Source organism: Engystomops pustulosus, chromosome 7 (genome assembly GCF_040894005.1).
Source record: "Engystomops pustulosus chromosome 7, aEngPut4.maternal, whole genome shotgun sequence".
NCBI classification, from domain to species: Eukaryota; Metazoa; Chordata; class Amphibia; order Anura; family Leptodactylidae; genus Engystomops; species Engystomops pustulosus.
This window is the reverse complement of record NC_092417.1, coordinates 14,259,123-14,282,320: the sequence shown is the minus strand read 5'-3', so window position 1 is coordinate 14,282,320 and position 23,198 is coordinate 14,259,123. Positions and strand designations below refer to the sequence as shown.

Sequence of the window (23,198 nt, the reverse complement as noted above, 5' to 3'; positions counted from 1 at the left end):
TAGACGAGCAAAGAATAATATATAAATATCAGTAAAATATATCTGGATCGAGTTCAGTACTGATACATCCTCACTTCTTACTTTTTTTTTGGTGCTAGGTGCTCTGTCCTAGTTCCTCTTAGTTTGCTGCGCTCTGAAGGAAGTTTACATCCTCTTTTAGTTTTTGTTCACGTTTTAGATAATGGATCATCAACTCATTCTGAAATGCAATTGACCATCATCTTCCAAAAGGACGGCTGGTGGCCACCTCCTACCGTATAGACCTTTGGGGCTGTCACCCAGACCTACATGTTCAAAGATTTAAAGTCTTCAGTTTCAGGACCTCATCAGACTTCTCTGCATGTCTAAGCCACGACTTCTGTTAGATAAAGTGTGGTAATTCTCGGTTTAGTCTGAAGCCTGGGTGATCAGTTCTACATCCTGTCTACTATTCATCTCAGGATTGATATTCCTATCAAGGTGACTTGTTGCTCTGATGCAGAAACTCCACTTCTTTCTACTTTCTCGAGAAGTGGGTAATTTTAAGTTCTGTTATTGTCCCTCTTTGACGTTTGGTGACCTGTGGTTTTTCTTAGGATGGGACGTCAAAAAAAAGCAGAATATAATTAGTCATGTATTCAGCCTTTTCTATGAAGTGAAAGACCAGTATGGGACATCAGCAGTGAAAAACAGAGCAACATGGGACGTCTCGTAATGTTTCTCTTGATATTTCTGTGCCTTCCGAGAGGTAAGAACATGGATGAAATCTTAACACTAGAGAAGATCTGTTATCCATAGTCTATTCCTCAGAGTTTCAGCCAGTACTTTTGTTATCAAATAACCCCCTCAGGTAAGTAATACTGAGCCCAGATGTCCTCCGGACACTTTTTACATTTCATTAATACTTTACTAGTTGAAGACTCTTATGTACAGGAATGATGATTCTCTGTAAACATTGGTTGGACACCCGGTTACATAATACATTCTGTACCCAAGTACTCTCAAGTTTGAAAGTTATTTATGACTGAACAGTTGGGAAACATCTTCTAAAATGTTCAGCTTCAGGTCGATATCAGAAATACTGGTTGTCACCAAACCTTCCAAAAAAATTGATACGTACAAATAGAATTGAAGACGTTGACGTAACTTTTTCTTGTTGTTAAGTCCTCAAGGCCGGTTCTTCAGAATCCTCCACTAATGGCAATCTTAGGCATTAGATGTTTATCGGTTTGTCGTAAGAATTTCTTGTTAATTACACTTTTAATTTTATAATTTAAATCCACTTCTTGTTCTAGGTTTGATCAATAAAGAAATCTGTTGGGAGACCAGACGTGTGTCCAGTGAGTTGGGAGGAGAGGTGGTGCTTCCTGTGGAACAGTCTGAGGTCCTGGACATCACCTGGATGAGCAATAAAGATAAAAAAATCTTTGCAGTGACAGAAGCTGGAAAACCTGTGACTATCAGAAGTCGTATCTATGATGAGCGGCTGAATGCTACAACCAATGGCTCATTAATTATAACCAGGCTAACCAGAGAAGATCAAGGGATCTATACAGCCAACATCCTGAGGCGGTCAGCTGGCCAATGTGTCCAGTTCTACAATCTAGTATTACATGGTAGGTTCTTTAATTACTCATGTTCCCTCCTCTGGAACACAATTATAGGCCATATACTTGCATACTAAACAGTATAATGATACTCTATATTAGTATTGATGGGACCTGAACGGCAAAGTTCAGGTTTCTACGGAACTTTGCGAGTTTGAGTTCCCTGGTCCTACCCAGAACTTCATTAGAAGTTCGATTATAGGCCCAAGTTCGGCTCAACATTTCCACCGTTGATGTCTGCGATTGATGCTGGAACTGAACACAGGCGTTAACTCTTAAATGCCACTGGAAAGTCCCAAGCCACGATTAAAATGCTGTGGTCCCGCAACGGCAGTGCAGAGCACTACCATTATAGGGAGAAATGTCATTGTGAACGATGACCCCCCAAAATGGCATCACTTACCTACAATAATTTAAATACCACGAGAAGGGTTGTATTTAAGGTAATTTAACTGAGATGCCACTGACAATGGAGGTGCTCTATTTGATTGGAGTGGTTGTCCTCAATGCTCACTTCATAGAACCATTATAGCCAAGTACCCCCTCAGAAAATATACATACAGGTATCCTCTTACACGCATACACCCATTTATACACATATTTATACAGTGATATAAACATTCATGCACTTAAACAGATCTGTCCCTGTAGCTGCTGACCATGAGGGGGAAGTACACGGCAGGAATTAGAGATGAGAGATCCCTAGTCTTGTCGTCCTGCTATCCCCTGCGTCAACACTTGTTATCTGAACTGCTGGCTCAGGTGGGTACTGTGGAAGATGCGCACTGTTATATACATATTATTCTGTACAATGTGAAGCATAATAGGTATGTAGTAGTGCATATCCTCTATTTTAGTGTGATAGATCGGATGGTGGGCCCCCCTGACACTACGGGCCCCATAACAGTTGGTATGGCTGCTACCACTTTAGTTATGCCCCTGCAGTAACCCTGATTTTCTGATATGCAGGACCCATCCAATGGAAAATAAAGTTAACCACTTATCCTTTATATAGGTCATATAGGTGGTGACTAGTGCAGTGTAGCCTTCATAGCTGCCAGTAGCTATAAAGGGCCAATAGCCATATGTGAGTTGAGGGTCCTTAGGCTATTTGATATATGATATTCTTTAGAGGGAAGTTGACAGAAGGGATTACATTAGTTGTAATTTACTTCAATAGTGTTGGTCATGGAACATTTATTTCCTGTATGTAAACATGTATTCATTACAATTGTAATCAAATTGTAATATAATATTGGAACTACAACACTACTAGGGGTGACTGTCCTATGCCATGGCCCCCACATCAGCAAACCAACAAGAGGCAGGACAGTTAACCCTAGACACACTGCCCCATGCTGGTGTTATAATGTGGGGGGCCATGACATACAACAGTCACCCCTAGTACTTATAAGAGGACAAACTGTTCCCTGCTGGTGTGATGATGTGGGGAGCCATGACATAGGACAGTCACCCCTAGAAGTGATAGGAGGACACACTATGTCATGGCTCCCCACATCCTCACACCATTGAGCTAAGGGGCAGTGTATCCTCCTATCACTGCTTGGGGGTGACTGACTGTACTTGGCCATGGTCAACATCATCACATCAGCAGGGGGCAGTGTGTCTTCCTATCACTACTAGGGGTGACTGTCCGATGACATGACCCCAACATCATCACACTAGCAGGGGGCAGTCTGACCTCCTATCAGTATAAGGGGTGACTAACCTATTTCATGGCTCCCCACATCATCACACCAGCAGGGGGCAGTGTGTCCTTCTATCACTACCAGGGGTGACTGTCATATCACATGACCCCTACATCATCACAGCAACAGGGGTGAAGGAAGTACTTTTATGATCTCTTATGGCAAGACTTTTCTTATCAGAAAAGTGCATTTATATACTGGCCTGAGACAAAAATGAATGCTGACATTTTTTAACAATCATAGGAGTTTTGAGTATTTACTATACTTTTATAAATTTTACAAACTCATGTTTTCTTCAAGGTTTGCCCATTGAAGATCTCTGTGGGGAGACAAGACATGTGTCCCATGAGTTGGGAGGAGAGGTGGTGCTTCCTGTACAACAGTCCGAGGTCCAGGACATCACCTGGATGATGGACAGAAATAAAAATATCTTTGCGGTGACAGAACCCGGGAAACCTGTGATTATTAGAAGTCTCATCTATGATGGACGTCTGAAGGCTACAGCTGATGGGTCACTAGTCATATCCAAGCTAACCAGAGAAGACCAAGGCATCTATAAAGGCAGCGTCCTGAGGTGGAGATCGGGCCAGTGTGTGCTGTTCTATAACCTGACCGTATATGGTAAGATAACCAATGTATAGTAAATGGCACCACTAGAATATTACATGTGAGGGGAGATTTATTTAGGCAAGAGCTTCCTCACTTTCTTACCATAATGATGACCTAACTATTCCCTAGTTGAAAATTGCTCCAACCTTGTTAGTCTCCAGCAAGGCCCTTCTCTCATATGGACCAAAATGGCTTCCCCTCTTGTTTCTTGTCCACAGACTGGTATCCCTCTTCATTTTGTCCTCATCAAGATTCCATTGAGGCCTTTTTTGAAGAGGGTCTAAATAATCTCATCAACAAAATGGGACCTTTGACATGTATGTCGATGACACACCTGTTACAGACTGTGGGGCAGATTTACTTACCCGGTCCGTTCGCGATCCAGCGGCGCGTTCTATGCGGTGGATTCGGGTCCGGCCGGGATTCATCAAGGCAGTTCCTCCGACGTCCACCAGTTGGCGCTGCTGCGCTGAAGTTCCCTGAAATGCACTGAAGTTCATGATCCTATCCTGGATGAAGGTGAGTGCAAGCTCTGCGACACAATTTCCTTTTTTAAATGCGGCGGTTTTTCCAAATCCGTCGGGTTTTCGTTCGGCCACGCCCCCCGATTTCTGTCGCGTGCATGCCGGTGCCGATGCACCACAATCCGATCGCGTGCGCCAAAATCCCGGGGCAATTCAGGTACAATCGGCGCAAATCGGAAATATTTGGGTAACACGTCGGGAAAACGCGAATAAGGCCCTTAGAAAATGACCCCCTATGTCTCACGAGTTCAGTGATGCAGTGCAGCACCCACCTGAGACCACACTGACCACAATCACAGTCCACGGATGTCCTCTGCATGCTTTTCACAGAGTAGTTCCCCAAAACGATTGCTCCTTAATGGCAGCTTCTATGTAGTTAAACAGTGGTAGCTTCAACGGTCTTCTCAAATGGGCCGGTCTATTGCAAAGGTTTCACTCTACAACGTCATTAAAATCTTTTAGTTATCTTTCCCCTTTTTTTTCCTCTGAAACTCAACGATTGGAATATGAAGCCTCCTTCAGAAACTCAAGTATAACTCCACCTCTGAGGAACATTTCTAAAATGAGCAGCAATGGAGCAATCACCACCCCATCTAGAAAGCAGGCGACAGGTACTGTAACAAGTGGTATTACAGTTGACATGGTCCCAAGTCTCTTAAATCTCTAAACTTCCTTAAATGAAACCTGTCTCATAAAGAGTGCAGTCTGCTGGACACACGCTATAGATTAAATTAAGCTGAGCAAATACAGTATAAAACTACCATTTTTTACTTTTATAGAAACATATTAAGTAAATCTACTAATTTATTCATATGAACCTTTGCTTAATCAGGGCTTAGGAGTATGTATGCTCTTCACTTCTTAGGAGTCCAGGTGGTGATCCTAGTCAGTGATCGGCAGCTATTAACCTTAGTGAACTCTACTTTTTGGGGTCACATAATGTGGTCCTCTAATTTATAGAGGGGTAATTTTTGTTACATAGACTACTACTCAAAAGTTTGGGGTCACTTAAAGCATGCTCTATACATTGTTAATGTGGTAAATTATTATTCTAGCTGCAAACGTATGGTTTTTAATGCAAATCTACATATGTGTATGTAGGCCCATTTCCAACAACCAACACTCTAGTGGTTAATGGTTCATAGGGGCTTATTTACTAAGGGTCCCACGGAAGGCACTTTCGGCAGATTTTGGGTTTCGCACGGCTGTGACAGGTATTTAGAAGGGGATTGTGTCACACACGATCGGATTTTGGTGCAATCATGCAACAGAAATCACGGGGTGGCTGTCGGAGGATCCGACTGATTCGGACTGAGCGCGGTATTTAACTAACAAATGCACTTACATTCACCGGGAAGAAGAAGGTGGACTCCAGTGGACCTGAGTGAGGAGCGACAGATTCAGGATATCGGGTGCACGCTTGTAGTGAATCGTGGCACAATCCATGATCGTCAGATATTCCGGATCGGGGATTGTGTCGTGGACAGGTAAGTAAATGTTCCCCATTGTGTTTGCTAACTGTGTAAGAAGGCTAATGGATATTTAGAAAACCCGTATTCAAGTATGCCAGCACAGCTGAAAACTGTTTGGATGATTAGAGAAACAATAAAACTGACCTTCATTTGAGCTGGTTGAGACTCTGGAGCATCACATTTGTTTCTACTATGAAACTCTCACAATTCCCAGAAAAAAAAAACTTTCATGTGAGACAGTCTATTCTTGTTCTTAGAAATGAACGCCATTTCATGCTTCCAATTGGCTTCATTGCCACGAAACTGAAGATTTCCTACAACGTTGTGTACTACTCCCTTCAGAGGAGAGCACAAACAGGCTCAAACCAGAGTAGAAAGAGAAGTGGGAGTACATTAGAGTCTCTTGTTTGAGAAACCAATGCCTCACAGATCCTCAACTGGCAGTTTCATTAAATAGGACCCGCCAAATGCCAGTGTCAACGTCTACAGTGAAGAGGGGACTCCAGGATGAGGCCTTCCGGGCAGGGTGGAAAAGAAAAAGCCATATCTGAGACTGGATAGTAAAAATAAAAGATTTCAAGTTTTAGGTGTTTGGATCACACAGAAGAACATTTGTGAGATGCAGAACAACTGAGAAGATGATGGAAGATGCCTGATGCTATATGTCACATGGTGGAGGCCATGTGATGGTCTGGGGTAAAGGGGGAGATTTTTACAAGGTCAAAGGGATTTTGAATATGGAAGGCTTTTGCAGCACCATGCCATTCCCTGTGGACAGCGCTTGATTGGAACCAATTTCATCCTACAACAGGACAATGACCCAAAGCACCTCCAAATTATGCAGGAACTATTTAGGGAGGCATCAGCTGGTCTTCTATCTGTAATGGAGCGGTCGCCCAGTCACCAGATGTCAACCCCTTCGAGCTGTTGTAGGAGAAGCTTGACCATGTGGTGCATAAAAAGTGCCCATCAAGCCGATACAACTTGTGGGAGGGACTTCTGGAAGCATGGGGAAAAATTTCTCCAGATTACCTCCATAAATTAACAGCTAGAGGCCAAAGGTCTGCAAACTGGAATTGCAGCAAAGGAATTTCTATGATGAAAGCAAAGTTTGAAAGAGAAAATTATTCTTTCAAGTGAAAAAAAATATTTCAAACTTTGTCAATGTGTGGACTAAATTTTTTATTCGTTTTGCAACTCATTTGAAAAATAAATGTTTGAGTAAAACCTTGACCATGGCTGTATGTAGCATGGATGTTGTCCATGTCCGGGCAGATAGAGAGGCTGTGACTGGCTCTATTTTTGGTCTGATCTGTTATCTGCTGGATATATGTCCCATTGTCATCAGCAGTAACATTCTGGGGCACATTTACTTACTCGGTCCAGTCGCAATCCTGCGGCACATTGTCCGACGTGGATTCTGGTCTGCCGGGATTCACTAAGGTTGTGCGCCCGATATCCAGCAGGCCCGCCTGAGTTCACCTTCTTCTTCCCGGTGCATGTGAGTGCGTGTCTTGCGACACAAATGGTTTTTTAAATTCCATGTTTTTTCCAAATCCGCCGGGTTGTCCGGCGGCCACGCCGCCCGATTTCTGTCACATGAAAGCCAGCGCCAATGGGCCACAATCTGATCCCGTGCACCAAAAACCTGGGGCAATTTGGCGCGAAATGGCGCAAAACGGAAATATTCTAGAAAACCCAACGGAATCGCGGCCGCAGAACCCTTAGTAAATGAGCCCCTCTGTCTTTTATCTTCTAGCATGGATTATCGTTATCCTGTGTGTGTTTGCAACCGCTGTTCTGATGTTGATATTCATTGTTTCCATCGTAGTGTCCAGAGTTCAAGAAGGTAAGTGTACAGTGGCTAGGAACATCTAGAATATATGCACTTCATGCCAATATCTCACAACATGAATAGTTAAAGGGAACCTATCAGCAAAAATTGACCTAATAAACCACTACCGGTATGTTGCCAAGAAGTTGAACACATTCTAGATCATGTTTCTTTCATGGTCCAGTGAGGTGGCATCATCCAGAAAATCAACTTTGAAGTGAGATGCAAGATGATTGTATAAAGTCAACGAGGTGAAGAGTATTTAAACTCCCCCTGGCTCAGAACACTTCCTTGTAACTAACTCCACTGTAACTAATGATCCCGGCATCCAAAGACATCACTAACCAGATCTCCCAAAGTCAATTACAGTGGGAAGAGCTTGACTTCCATGTTAAACTCTCCGCCTCCTTGACTTTATACAACCAATTTGCATCTCACTTCAAAGTTGATTTTCTGGATGATGCAACCACACTGGACCATGAAAGAAACATGATCTGGAAGGTGTTAAGCTGCTTGACAATTACTCGTTATAAGTTTATAATTTCTGATGACAGGTTCCCTTTAATGGCTCATGGGCTTTGATTTAGGACATTTTTGCTTACTTTTACTTTTCTTTGAATATCCTTAAGTTATATTATTGATGATTATGTTTGTCTTGTTGTCTACACTTTTCCTGGTGATTTGAACTTTTGTCACGTTTATGTCAACTTATTTTATTTTATCGGGGGAAGACTCTTAAACCATCCCTCCCTTTTTAATTGTAAAAAGCAGTTTTTCATACCCCAAGTTAGCCAGAACCAATACTGTAAAGGTCCTCTCAGACTAGTACGGTCAGATGTTGCCTATCCTCCACCCATCAGTGTAACATTTTAGTCATCCGCCTGCTGAGCTTTCTTTGTTCCGGGTGAAATATAACCCTCAAACTTTGTCTTTTTATATGAAATAAAACAGATCCAATATACACTCACCGGCCACTTTATTAGGTACACCATGCTAGTAACGGGTTGGACCCCCTTTTGCCTTCAGAACTGCCTCAATTCTTCGTGGCATAGATTCAACAAGGTGCTGGAAGCATTCCTCAGAGATTTTGGTCCATATTGACATGATGGCATCACACAGTTGCCGCAGATTTGTCGGCTGCACATCCATGATGAGAATCTCCCATTCCACCTCATCCCAAAGATGCTCTATTGGATTGAGATCTGGTGACTGTGGAGGCCATTTGAGTACAGTGACCTCATTGTCATGTTCAAGAAACCAGTCTGAGATGATTCCAGCTTTATGACATGGCGCATTATCCTGCTGAAAGTAGCCATCAGATGTTACAGGGTACATTGTGCTCATAAAGGGATGGACATGGTCAGCAACAATACTCAGGTAGGCTGTGGCGTTGTACCAAGGGGCCTAAAGAGTGCCAAGAAAATATTCCCCACACCATGACACCACCACCACCAGCCTGAACCGTTGATACAAGGCAGGATGGATCCATGCTTTCATGTTGTTGATGCCAAATTCTGACCCTACCATCCGAATGTCGCAGCAGAAATCGAGATTCATCAGACCAGGCAACGTTTTTCCAATCTTCTACTGTCCAATTTCGATGAGCTTGTGCAAATTGTAGCCTCAGTTTCCTGTTCTTAGCTGAAAGGAGTGGCACCCGGTGTGGTCTTCTGCTGCTGTAGCCCATCTGCCTCAAAGTTCGACGTACTGTGCGTTCAGAGATGCTCTTCTGCCTACCTTGGTTGTAATGGGTGGCGATTTGAGTCACTGTTGCCTTTCTATCAGCTCGAACCAGTCTGCCCATTCTCCTCTGACCTCTGGCATCAACAAGGCATTTCTGCCCACAGAACTGCCGCTCACTGGATGTTTTTTCTTTTTCGGACCATTCTCTGTAAACCCTAGAGATGGTTGATGCGTGAAAATCCCAGTAGATCAGCAGTTTCTGAAATACTCAGACCAGCCCTTCTGGCACCAACAACCATGCCACGTTCAAAGGCCTCAAATCACCTTTCTTCCCCATACTGATGCTCGGTTTGAACTGCAGGAGATTGTCTTGACCATGTCTACATGCCTAAATGCACTGAGTTGTCGCCATGTGATTGGCTGATTAGAAATTATAGTGTTAACGAGCAGTTGGACAGGTGTACCTAATAAAGTGGCCGGTGAGTGTAGATTTGGTTAATCCATATCATTGTCAATGGCGGTTTAAATATTACTTATCCTCTCCGGTTACCCATATATTTTTAGATGACATACTTGATAAAACCTTCCCTTGTGTTGTATTCTCTTCTTCACTAGGCACCACCAGTCAGCATGAGTTGTTGTACTGTGACCTGGACCTGAAGCGCCTACAGAAAGGTTAGCTCCACCCTTCGATGACTACAGAATTTTTTAATTAATTTCGGTAGTAGGACATGGTTAGGGGCTTAGGATTCATAAAAATGATACAATGGAAATATCATGTCAATGAGAAACTTCTCCTGATGTGATACTTTCAGTTCAATAATCTATCGAAGCCACAGGGAGAAGTAATGGAATCACCACAATTTCTTTTTGAGGAACCAGCAAACTAACTAAAGTGGAAAAGGTACATTGTGCAAAAATAATATTATGTCATTAGTTATACTAGCATACATACCTGATCCTACCTGGCATAGAAATAATCACGATGGGGGTCATTTACTAAGGGCCCGATTCGCGTTTTCACGACGTGTTACCCGAATATTTCCGATTTGCGCCGATTTTCCCTGAATTGCCCCGGGATTTTGGCACACACGATCGGATTGTGGTGCATCGGCACTGGCATGCACGCGACGGAAATCGGGGGGCCTGGCCGAACGAAAACCCGACGGATTCGGAAAAACCGCCGCATTTTTTAAAAAAAAGGGTCGCGGGACTCGCGCTTACCTTCGCTAGGAATAGGCCGGTGTACTTCAGTGCATTCCGGTGGGCCTCGGGGAACTTCAGCGCAGCAGTGCCACCTGGTGGACGTCGGAGGAACTGCATTAGTAAATCCCGGCCGTACCCGAAACCACTGCAGAGAACGCGCCGCTGGATCGCGAATGGACCGGGTAAGTAAATCTGCCCAAATGACTTTTGAATTACGAAAAGTCACCGCCTGCATGGAGTGTGACGGCGCGGGGCTTTCCTGCATTCCCCCACCGGCGGTGCCCATTTCATGTCCCTCTGAAAAGTGAAAATAATTCCAAGTGCTAGAAATAAGCTATCTCAGGGCTTCTGCAGCCTATATAAGGCCTATATTCTATACATAATGTATAGCATCTTTAATCATAAAAGAAAAACAAACTATGAGGAAAGGTATCAGTGATGCGTTCCCTGTATAGATAAGTGCTGCTATCATGGAGCTTTAGTCTACTGCAAAGTCCGGAAGTAATGTTGAAATATGTGTATAAGAAGGTCAATTGTTTGTGGTCCTTAATCAATATTTTGTAGCTCCACATGTGAAGTGCAGTCAAATGGAAGAAAAAAAAGACTTTGCAGTTACAAAGTCTCTAATAGGCACAGAGATGGCCAGTTACTAATGGTGTACATGCTGTCTAACCTGACCATGTTACTTGATGGGTTGAAGAGCAGCCAATCAGGCAGCTTTAAGCCCCTAGCAACTAGGCCTCAATATGATTGGCTAGCTGGACACCAGATGGACAGACTTGGCCAATCACAGCCATGCCTAGGTGCTAGGAGCATAAAGCTGCCTATTTGGCTCTTCTGCAACCCATCAAGCATCATGTCCGAGTTAGGCGGAAGATGCTGAACCTAGAGTTTGGGTATCCACATCTCTAATCCTTACACTTGTCAAGACAAGGTGGGCTACAACCCATCAATATCTAAGGATCTAGCCTGACTTTCTGGTCTGTTAAACTTCAATCTCACACAAAGCACTCCCATAAATGATCGTTGTCCCTGTGTGGGATCCTACGATAATGTTCACATCTACAATATATGTCCCAGGATATAGACCCACTGTGCCACCTAATTCCAAGTTGTGTTAGCGATCTCACATTTTTAAATAGTCCTGGTATAGATGCCACCCAAACAGGTCAAGAATAGCCAATGGAAAATAAGGCATAAGCCTATGTCTTGGAAGGCAAAGTTCAAGTACAGTAGAGCTATGGGTCGATATCGATGTCTGGCAGAGGAGCACAGAGCATAGAACTAATAAAATATGTTTTAAGCAACAAATTAATCACAGGGACCACTTCCATACCACACTACCCACTATCCCTGGGCGCCGTTTCCGGTGGCATTTTTTCCATGAACAAACTTAATGTGCCTCAGATTGAGCACACACGGTAAATAGAGATGAGCGAACATACTCGTCCGAGCTTGATGCTCGTTCGAGCATTAGCGTACTCGAAACTGCTCGTTGCTCGGACGAGTAATTTCGCCAGCTCGAGAAAATGGCATCTCCCGCCGTTTTGCTTTTTGGCAGCCAGAAACAGAGCCAATCACAAGCCAGGAGACTCTGCACTCCACCCAGCATGACGTGGTACCCTTACACGTCGATAGCAGTGGTGGGTTGGCCAGATCAGGTGACCCTGGAATAGACTAGCCCCTGCCCGCGCTGCTCGGATCATTCTGTGTCTGGATGCCGCTAGGGAGAGAGCTGCTGCTGGTCAGGGAAAGCGTTAGGGTGTTCTATTAGAATAGTGTTAGGCAGGAGTGATTCTACAAGAACCCAACAGCCCTTCTTAGGGCTACAATAACGTTTTATTTTCCTTTTTTTTGGTTTGCTTGTGGCTGGGCTTGCTGCCACTAGTAGTGCAGCTAGTACCATATTGTGAGGAATTTGCTGGGAGACTTGCGACCGTTGTGTTTAGCTCTTAGTGACACACATATCCACCTCAAACACCGAAGTGGGACAATTTATTAGGGGTTTGATTTGAATTAGGCAGAGTCTGCTGATTTATTTTACGTTTATTTCTTTTTAGAACTCAAAGTTATCAGGCACAGCACAAAATCCAGTTGTGTGCTGTCAGTGTAGGTTAGAAACTAGCCATAGCAATAGGATAGCATCGTTTTGTTTAAAAAAAAAAAATTTAAGTTTACACTTTAATTTGGAAAATGTTTAACCCCAGGGCTAGGGGTAGAGGACGAGGGCGTGGGCGTCCAACTACTGCAGGGGTCAGAGACCGTGGTCCTGGGCTGGTCCTCACCTGCTGATGAGGGAGCAGGGGAACGCCGCAGAGCTACACTCCCTACGTTCATCATGTCTCAAGTTACTGGGACTCGTGGTAGAGCACTGTTGAGGCCAGAACAGTGCGAAGAGGTGATGTCGTGGATTGCGGACAATGCTTCTAGCCATTTGTCCACCAGTCAGTCTTCCACGCAGTCCACCCATGTCACCGAAATCAGCACTCCTCCAGCTCCTCCACCTCAGCCTCCTTCCCCCCAGTCTGCCCCCTCCCAGGAAAATTTGGCATTGGAACCGGCGTACTCTGAGGAACTGTTTTCTGGACCCTTCCCAGAGTCACAAACCACTTGTCCGGTTGCTGCTGAGCTATTTTCCGATGCCCAGGTTTTCCACCGGTCGCAGTCTGTGGGTGATGATGACATTATTGACGTAGTGGAAGAAGTGTGTAAAGAGGTGTCGGACGATGAGGAGACACGGTTGTTAGACAGTGGTGAAGTTGTTGTCAGGGCAGGAAGTCCGAGGGGGCAGCAAACTGAGGGATCGGAGGATGATGAGGTGACAGACCCAAGCTGGGTTGATAGGCCGGGTGAACACAGTGCTTCTGAAACGGAGGCGAGTCCTATAGCAGAACAGGTTGGAAGAGGCAGTGGTGGGGCCAGATGTAGAGGCAGGGCCAGAGCTGGTGCATCAGCGCCAAATGTTTCCCGTAGTCAAGCTCCCGTGGAGAGGGCTAGATTTTCAGAAGTCTGGAGGTTCTTTAAAGAAACACCGGATGACCGACGAACTGTGGTGTGCAACCTGTGCCAAACCAGGATCAGCAGGGGTTCCACCACTACTAGCTTAACTACCACCAGTATGCGCAGGCATATGAATGCTAAACACCCCACTCAATGGCACCAAGCCCGTTCACCTCCGGCCGGGCACACCACTGCTCCTTCCCCTGTGTCATCTACTAGTCAGCCCCCTGCCCACGACCCCGGCCCAAACAACTCCCGTGCGAAAACCCCATATTCGCCTCCACGATCCTCCACAGCATCCACCAGCGTTCAGCTCTCCATACCCCAGACGCTGGAGCGCAAAAGGAAGTAAAGTGCAACCCACCCACACGCCCAAGCCCTCAACGTCCACATCTCCAAACTGCTTAGCCTGGAGAAGCTGCCCTATAGGCTGGTAGAGACCGAGGCCTTTTGAAACCTCATGGCGGCGGCCGCCCCTCGGTATTCGGTCCCCAGCCGCCACTACTTTTCCCGATGTGCTGTCCCAGCCCTGCACAAGCACGTGTCAGACAACATCATCCGTGCCCTGACCAACGCCGTTTCTGACAAGGTCCACCTGACCACAGACATGTGGACGAGTGCTGCCGGGCAGGGCCACTACATTTTGCTGACGGCACATTGGGTTAACTTGGTGGAGGCTGGGACCGAGTCTGACCCTGGGGCTGGTCATATACTGCCGACGCTGAGGATTGCGGGGCCTACCTCTGTCCAGGTCTCAAAGGTCTACTATGCCTCCTCCCACCCCTCCTCCACCTCCTCCTCCGAATTACCATCCGTGGGCATGGCGCCATCAGTCGGTAGCTCTAGGCACAGCAGCAGTGCCGTCGCTAAGCGACAGCAGGCGGTGCTCAAACTGCTGAGCCTAGGTGATAAAAGGCACACCGCCCAAGAGCTATTACAGGGCATCACGGCGCAGACAGCTCTGTGGCTGGCACCGCTGAACCTGAAGCCAGACATGGTTGTGTGTGACAACGGCCGTAACCCGGTGGCGGCTCTGCAACTTGGCAGACTGACACATGTGCCATGCCTGGCCCATGTGTTAAATCTCATAGTTCAGCATTTCCTCAAGACATACCCCAATCTGTCTGATTTGCTCAAGAAGGTGCGCCGCATCTGTGCGCATTTCAGGAAGTCCAGCACAGATGCTGCCACTCTAAGGGCAGCGCAGCGCCGCCTCCAACTGCCCGCTCGCCGACTGTTGTGCGACGTGCCCACGAGGTGGAATTCAACATTAACTATGTTATCCAGAGTTTACCAGCAGTGCAGAGCGATTGTAGACTGCCAGATGTCAACTTCCACCAGAACTGGTAGTCAGGTCAGTCAGCTTCCTCAAGTCTACAATGAGGAGTGGACGTGGATGTCTGATATCTGTCAGGTGCTGAGTAACTTTGAGGAGTCAACACAGATGGTCAGTGGCGATGCCGCCATCATCAGCCTCACCATCCCGCTGCTTGGCCTGTTGAAAAACTCTCTGGTCAGCATGAAGTCGGAAGCTTTGCGCTCGTCACAAGAGACGGGGTAAGAAGATTCCCTTGTTGATAGCCAAAGCACCCTCAGGTCTGTTTCTCAGCGCATATCGGAGGAGGTGGAGGAGGATGAGGAGGAAGAGGAGGAGAATGTTGGCGAGACAGAAGAGGGGACCATTGTTCAGTCCTTCACTGTTCAGCGTGTATGGGCAGAAGAAGAGGAGTTGGAGGAGGAGGAAATGGGCAGTCAGGCCAGTGAGGGGAGTGAATTCTTGCGCGTTGGTACTCTGGCGCATATGGCAGATTTCATGCTAGGCTGCCTATCCCGTGACCCTCGCGTTCAAAGAATTTATTCCAGCACCGATTACTGGGTATTCACTCTCCTGAACCCACGGTACAAGCAAAATCTTTCCACTCTCATCCCTGGAGAGGAAAGGAGTGTGAGAATGCATGAATACCAGCAGGCCCTGGTGCACAAGCTGAAACAGTATTTCCCTTCTGACAGCGCTAGCGGCAGAGGGCGTACTTCTGCGGGACAAGTAGCGAGGGAGAGTAGGCGAGCAGGCAGCTTGTCCAGCACTGGCAGGGGTACGCTTTACAAGGCCTTTGCCAGTTTTATGTCACCCCAGCAAGACACTGTCACCTGTCCCCAGTCTCGGCAGAGTAGGGCTGATCTTTACAGAAAGATGGTGAGGGAGTACGTAGCTGACCATACCATCGTCCTAAATGATCACACAGCTCCCTACAACTACTGGGTTTCAAAGCTGGACATGTGGCACGAACTGGCGCTGTACGCCTTGGAGGTTCTTGCCTGCACTTCCGCTAGCGTGTTGTCCGAGCGGGTTTTCAGTGCAGCTGGTGGCATCATCACCGATAAGCGTACACGCCTGTCGACTGACAGCGCTGACAGGCTGACGCTTATCAAGATGAATAAAGCCTGGATTTCTCAGAATTTCCATTCTCCACCAGGTGAAAGAAGCTCAACCTGAATAATGTATGCACTCCTCCTCCTCATTGTCCTCCTTCTCCTCCTCTTTGTACACTAAAGCAGAGGAAACTGGCTATTTTTTTCCAGGGCCAACTGGCTCTAGCTATAGTACTCTATGTATTTAATTTTTCTGGAGGGCCACCTACCCGGTCCTCTGTTTTAAACAATTTTTGGGAGTGCCACATACAGGCACTCAATCTATTTAATTTTTCTGGAGGACCACCTACCTGCTCCTCTGGTTTGAAAACTTTTTTGGACTGCCACATACAGGCACTCAATTTATTTAATTTTTCTGGAGGACCACCTACCTGCTCCTCTGGTTTGAAAACTTTTTTGGACTGCCACATACAGGCACTCAATCTATTTAATTTTTCTGGAGGACCACCTACCTGCTCCTCTGGTTTGAAAACTTTTTTGGACTGCCACATACAGGCACTATCCAAATTAAATTGTCTCCATAGCAGCCTCCACACGTCGTCTTTTTAGCTGCCTCCACACGTTGTCTCCATTGCTACCTCCACACGTCATCGCCATAGCTGCCTCCAAAAGTCGTCCATATAGCTGCCTCCATACATGGTCCCCTTATCAAACGAGCTGTGTCAGGCAGAATTTTGGGTTGTTTTCATGGCTTCCACATCAAACTTGTTAACTTTGTCGCCACCCTGCTGTGTAATCCACAAAATATACTGGCAAACTTTTATCATTTACCGATATTATTTCAGCGCTTCTTGCGCATCTGTTTACATTCCCCTCACCCGCCATAACCCAAACTTATAAGAACACTACTACACTTGATCTTATACAAAAGGTTCTTAGAGGTGCTGTTTGGGGAGTAGCCGAGAGACAGGGGCTTGGATTGGCGAAAGCTCGCCTGGCAGCAGAGCGCCAGCTCCATCCCAAGATACAACTAACATAGTTTTAACTGCAGCACCTTTAATCTACTACTAGTTCACTGCCTCCATACATGGTCCCCTTATCAAACGAGCTGTGTCAGGCAGAATTTTCAGGTGTTTCACCAGATACATAGTGGAACTCGGCCCATCTGTCACCATGCTGGAGACCTGAAGTTGCAATCATAGCAGCGCAATATGGATGCCCCATACTGTCGCTCTTAATCATGGAACCATTTCCGAAAAAACAATTAAAAATAGAACCACTATGCTATTCCATTATTCCTAGGTGAAATATTCAAACGACCCGGCCTGCTTTGAAAATTAAATTTTTTTCAAAGTAAATGCTCCTGGCCCCCAGGCCCATTTTGGGTGGGGAGGAGCCGAGAGACAGGGGCTTGGACAGGTGAAAGTTCGCCTGGCAGCGGACCGCCAGCTCCATCCCAAGATTAGGCAGCCTCAGAGGCATCCATGCATGCTGCCCCTGCTGTTTCCTGTCCATTTCGCCTCCACGATCCTCCACAGCGTCCACCAATGTCTCCATGCGCTACTTTCAACTGTCTATACCCCAGACGCTGGAGCACGAGAGGATATGCAGCACATCATCCCCTTATCAGTCGAGCTGTGTCAGGCAGAATTTTCAGGTGTTTCATCAGATACATAGTGGAACTCGGCCCATCTGTCACCATGCTGGAGACCTGAAGTTGCAATCATAGCAGCGCAATATGGATGCCCCATACTGTCGCTCTTAATCATGGAACCATTTCCGAAAAACAATTAAAAATAGAACCACTATGCTATTCCATTATTCCTAGGTGAAATATTTAAACGACCCCGCCTGCTTTGAAAATTATAATTTTTTCAAAGTAAACGCTTCTGGCCCCCAGGCCCATTTTGGGTGGGGAGGAGCTGAGAGACAGGGGCTTGGACAGGCGAAAGCTCGCCTGGCAGCGGACCGCCAGCTCCATCCCAAGATTAGGCAGCCTCAGAGGCATCCATGCATGCTGCTTCTGCTGTTTCCTGTCCATTTCGCCTCCACGATCCTCCACAGCGTCCACCAATGTCTCCATGTGCAACTTTCAACTGTCTATACCCCAGACGCTGGAGCACGAGAGGATATGCAGCACATCATCCCCTTATCAAACGAGCTGTGTCAGGCAGAATTTTCAGGTGTTTCACCAGATACATAGTGGAACTCGGCCCATCTGTCGCCGCCATGCGGGAGACCTGAAGTTTCAATCATAGCAGCGCAATATGGATGCCTCAGTAGTCACTCTTAATCCTTGAAGTCGTCTCCATGGCTGCCTCCACATGTCGTCCCCTTATCAAAAAAGCTGTGTCAGGCTCATTTTTCTGGTGTTTCACCAGATACGTTATGGAACTTGGTCACTATGTCGCCACCATTTCAGCGCTTCTTGCTCAGCTCCTTTGGTTCCTCTCTGCCACCCATTGGTTTGAAGCCTGAGTCCATTTAGGGTATGTCGCCATGCCACTCTCTAGCCTGCCGCTGCTGCCGCTGCCTCTGCATGCCGTCCCCTATAGTGTCAGGGTCAATTATTGCATGTTTTAGATGCTATCTAGCCTCATTCGGTCACTCTGTCATGGCCATGCTGTTGCCCATAATTTTGGCATAATGGTGCGATTAAGCAGCCTCAGAGGCATCCATGCATGCTGCCCCTGCTGTTTGCTGTCCATTTCCATGGTGTTTCCATCATTTTCTGAGGTTTCCAGGTGTTTGGCCAAGCTTCCCTGTGCAGAGCCTTGGTCCCCTTGAAAAATGCTCGAGTCTCCCATTGACTTCAATGGGGTTCGTTATTCGAGACGAGCACTTGAGCATCGGGAAAAGTTTGTCTCGAATAACGAGCACCCGAGCATTTTAGTGCTCGCTCATCTCTAACGGTAAACCGTTGGGCAGCCCCCATAGGAGATAACTATAAGGCAACATCACAAACATCCCTGAGGTAGGCCCCCACCAGAGGTGCAGTGAAGGTACAAACACAGTACACCAGGGTTTACCTTAGAGGGCGCTGTCTTGCTTTTATTCCCGACCTAAGAGGAGCAGACAGAGTCAGATAAAGCTGGGGTTGTCCTCAAAAGTCATCTCAATGGGGGTCATTTACTAAGGGCCCGATTCGCGTTTTCCCGACGTGTTACCCGAATATTTCCGATTTGCGCCGGTTGTACCTGAATTGCCCCGGGATTTTGGCGCACGCGATCGGATTGTGGCACATCGGCGCCGGCATGCGCGTGACGGAAATCGGGGGGTGTGGCCGAATGAAAACCCGACGTATTCGGAAAAACCGCCGCATTTAAAAACCGAAAAAGTGTCGCTTGGGAAGCGCTTACCTTCACCTGGTCCAGCTCGGTGCATTCCGGCGCGTTCAGATGATTTTCAGCGCAGCAGCGCCACCTGGTGGACGGCGGAGGAACTACCTTCATAAATCCCGCCCAGACCCGAATCCTGTGCAGAGAACGCGCCGCTGGATCGCGAACGGACCGGGTAAGTAAATCTGCCCCAATGTGTTTAGGAGGAGATTCAGAAGTGTAAATGTAAGTGAAGCCAGCATCAGCGACACTCAGATCAGATAGCAGCAGGAGAGACACACGGAAATAGCAGCTTAGGGATCTACTGTATGATGATCAGATATCTTCATGTTGTGGTAGGAGACTTTTATCAACAGCTTTATGCAGGGATTGTCTAAGTTCCTGTTAGGTACGGTCAAGTATGGCTTGTTTGTCCAGAAGGCCACCAAAGCAACAATAGGGCTTTAGGATCCAGCCCCGTATTCCTATGGACCGTTCCTCCATTCCTCCATTTTTTTTTTTTAAATGCGGTGGTTTTTCCGAATCCGTCGGGTTTTCGTTCGGCCACGCCCCCTGATTTCCGTCGTGTGCATGTCAGCGCTGATGCACCACAATCCGATCGCGTGCGCCAAAATCCCGGGGCAATACAGGGAAAATCGTCGCAAATCGGAAATATTCGGGTAACACGTCGGGAAACCGCGAATCGGGCCCTTAGTAAATGACCCCCATTAATCTCTCTCCAACAACTGCTATGGCTACAGGAGTCACATGATCGCCAACACTTCCTAACAAAAAGTTTTGCAGGGACGGCCTGAAGAAACCAGGTTATATTTAACTTTCCTATACTTCAGCCTCCCTAGGGATTTCAAGGCTATCAAGTATTTTCATGTTCAATTATGTAACTATACAAGAAAAATATGAAAACTTTATCATTACATTTTTTATTGTTTTTTTTTTTCTATATTTCCATAGGTACTCGAGCAAGAAATACAGAGGTGAGTAGAGCAGAAACATTTGTATATGACAAAATGAAATTTCTTGCATTCATTAAAATCAACATATCTCCAGTGACTAAACCCATTGTGGAAAAACAAAAAAGTGCCCAAAGGAAGGCATCAAGATACTGACATATTTAATACTCACCCTAAATGTTTCATTTATGCATATACAGGCGGTCCCCTACTTAAAGACACCCGACTTACAGACAACCCGTAGTTGCAGACAGACCCCTCTGACCTCTGGTGATGCTTTCTGTATGCTTTACTATAGTCCCAGGATACAATGATCAGCTGTAAGGTGTCTGTAATGAAGCTTTATTGATAATCCTTGGTCCCATTACAGCAAAAAATGTTTAAACTCCAATTGTCACTGGGGCCAAAATTTTTTTTTGTCTGGATCTACAATTATAAACTATACAGTTTCGACTTACATACAAATTCAACTTAAGAACAAACCTCCGGACCCTATCTTGTATGTAACCCGGGGACTGCCTGTATTAGGAACTTACGTGTCTAGAAACTGTAATCCCCTGCAGGGTGGTCAGTCCGTGACATTGCACTTTTAACATTCATAAATCACAGACTTAGGATATTACAACAAATGGGTTTTAGCCCTAAGACAAGTCATCCTATGAGGAGATCTTTAAAAATAAAAAGCACTCAAAGGGATTTGCAGTTTCACAAAACGACCACTAAGAGGACAAGGCTACATATCGACCACTGGATCGGTAACATCGCTAGTATCATCACCCATCCCTTTCCTCCGACCATTTTTGGCCACAGTGGTCGTGTCTCCACCAACCAAACATAAAAGAAAAAAAGACAAGCCTAAGATAAATGACCCCTTTGTTTTTCTTAACGACTGTTTGGGGGAGGTCATTGGCTACTCCAGCTCCTTCCTTATCATGGCCATTGCTGCGATAGAAAAGGGGGTCTGGCTTAGCTAATAGACTTGACCTCTCCCAACAGACAAGGAGGAGGAGAAAGCCCTTAGTTGGAATCGGTTACAAACTATAATTCGGTCATTAGGTCTGTATTCAGAAGTAGAGGATATTGGCGTGGTGAAAGAATTCCCATTACAGAGGAAGTTTGTAGGTCACATCCTCATCAACAAGACAAGGATGAGCCTTCAGCTTGCAAGAGGTTTGTTTTTGACACTGCCAAGATTAAAATATATTATAAAAATTATTCAAACTGCTAAAATACTGTCAGGTCCGCAGGGGAGAATGCTGGGACTTCTGGTTCCTCTGGTGGTGCTAGCAGCGTTCTCCGACCTCCGGAGCGTATTCTTGCAAACTCCACCTCTTGTCCAGAACACAACCCTTAAACAGCGCAAGGTCTTAGTAGGCACTGTCCGGCACTGTCCGGTAGCGGACCAGCGGTCTCTGGCGTGCACCCCGGGCAGTGACTGCTAAGACCTTGCGCTGTTTAAGGGTTGTGTTCTGGACTGCTGGGACTTTTGGTACCTCTGCATGGTGCCTGCGATTGTGCTTGGTTATTCTGCACCATGAGGGGTTAATTCTCAGTAGTTGTCCAGCTCCTATCAGGTTCTGGAGGTGGGGTTCTGGCTGCATAAATTGCAGCTTCACTAGTCACCTGTGCCAGTGTGACCTTTATTCACTTGCTCCTTGCTTCTGGTTTGACTTGCTCTGTGTCTGAATTGTTGTGACCTCGGCTAGTTTTTGACATTGACTCTTTGCTTACTGATTTTGCTCTTGACGTACCCTCTCGTTGTGACTCCGGCTAGTTTACTACTCTTTTATGTTTTATGTTTGTCAGTCTGTTTGTGTTGTTCCCTTCCTGCACTTATCTAGTGTATTCCGAGTCTTCAAGTAGTCGCCCCACGGTTTAGCGTGGGGGGGGCTATAGGAAGGGACAGAGGTTGGGGCAAGCTCAGGGCACACTATCCCCTGTCTTCTGTGTTACCCAACCCTAATAAATACCCATAAGTTTCATGACAAAGGTCATAGATTTTACTTGTAACTAAAGAGGCTTAGAGTCACAGCCCAAATTCTCTAACTTGGTTACAACTATAGTTGTGCCCCTGATTAAAGAGGTTTCATAGGGGATTCCAGGAATTCCAGTGGATTGGTACAGGATTTGGAAATATAATATATCATAAAGTTACAAAATGTAAAAGTAGCTACACTTGGAAATGTTTGGTTTTCTATAGTCTCTAGTCTAGTGTCCCTTGGGAATTCCAGTCTAAGGTTCCTTAAACACGGATTTATGCTCACCAAGGCCACGCACCATAGAGAGGAGTGGTGAGTGCTGCTCAGCCCTACCCCCATCATAGAGAAGCGCAGAGCCGGCGCTGTATGTCCTGTATAGGACATGTCCTATATTTTTCCATGCTTGGTCACGGTACGGTGAGACAACGAGTGCTCACCGCACCATGACCGGGTACCAAAGCCGTCAATATGGATGTGCATGAAGCCTTAGATCCAGTGGTAAAAAAAAAAGCCAAGTCCAATGAAGAAATACGGTAGACACCATCATAATGGGACAGTCAGGGACCATTGGAGTCTTTCATGTGATAGATATGGCACTTCCACAATGTCATGGTTTGTGTTTTACAGGAAGAAACAACAATCACTTATTCTTTCTTGAGGTTTTCCAAAACGACAAAAAATGGTGAATGGAAAAAACATCTTCAATCAAGTTTCACATCCGATTCTGTCAAATGAGGACATTTCTTAATTACTGAAGTAAATTACAATTGTTTTTGTAATTGTTTCTCATTGACTGAAATTCAACATTATTCTTTTTGGGGTCATTACACATGGTCCAAGTATGTGCAGAAAGATTTACTGACCTGAACTTGTCACACTTTGTTGCCTGTTGCTTCAGTTAAACTTTATAGATTAAGGCCGGTAATTTCAGCACACAA

The 23,198-nt window shown here is 45.9% G+C and overlaps 1 protein-coding gene across 1 annotated transcript; it reads left to right on the top strand.

Annotated features, from left to right (window-relative positions):
• The first annotated feature begins 239 nt into the window (after positions 1–239).
• LOC140068659 (uncharacterized) lies at positions 240–23,198 on the top strand. Its single transcript, XM_072114045.1, has 9 exons — positions 240–459; positions 576–727; positions 1,275–1,595; positions 3,596–3,916; positions 4,941–5,039; positions 7,660–7,749; positions 10,033–10,092; positions 20,283–20,305; positions 22,888–23,198. The coding sequence occupies exons 2-9, from the start codon at positions 679–681 to the stop codon at positions 22,993–22,995; spliced, it is 1,071 nt and encodes a 356-aa protein (XP_071970146.1). The 5' UTR covers positions 240–459; positions 576–678; the 3' UTR covers positions 22,996–23,198.

Excerpts from the sequence above, each read along its gene's own strand:
- LOC140068659 (XM_072114045.1), top strand. The coding sequence starts at position 679 with ATGGGACGTCTCGTAATGTTTCTCTTGATATTTCTGTGCCTTCCGAGA. Across the intron at positions 3,917-4,940 it reads CTATAACCTGACCGTATATG|CCTCCTTCAGAAACTCAAGT; the intron begins GTAAGATAACCA and ends TGGAATATGAAG. Across the intron at positions 5,040-7,659 it reads ATCTAGAAAGCAGGCGACAG|CATGGATTATCGTTATCCTG; the intron begins GTACTGTAACAA and ends TTTATCTTCTAG.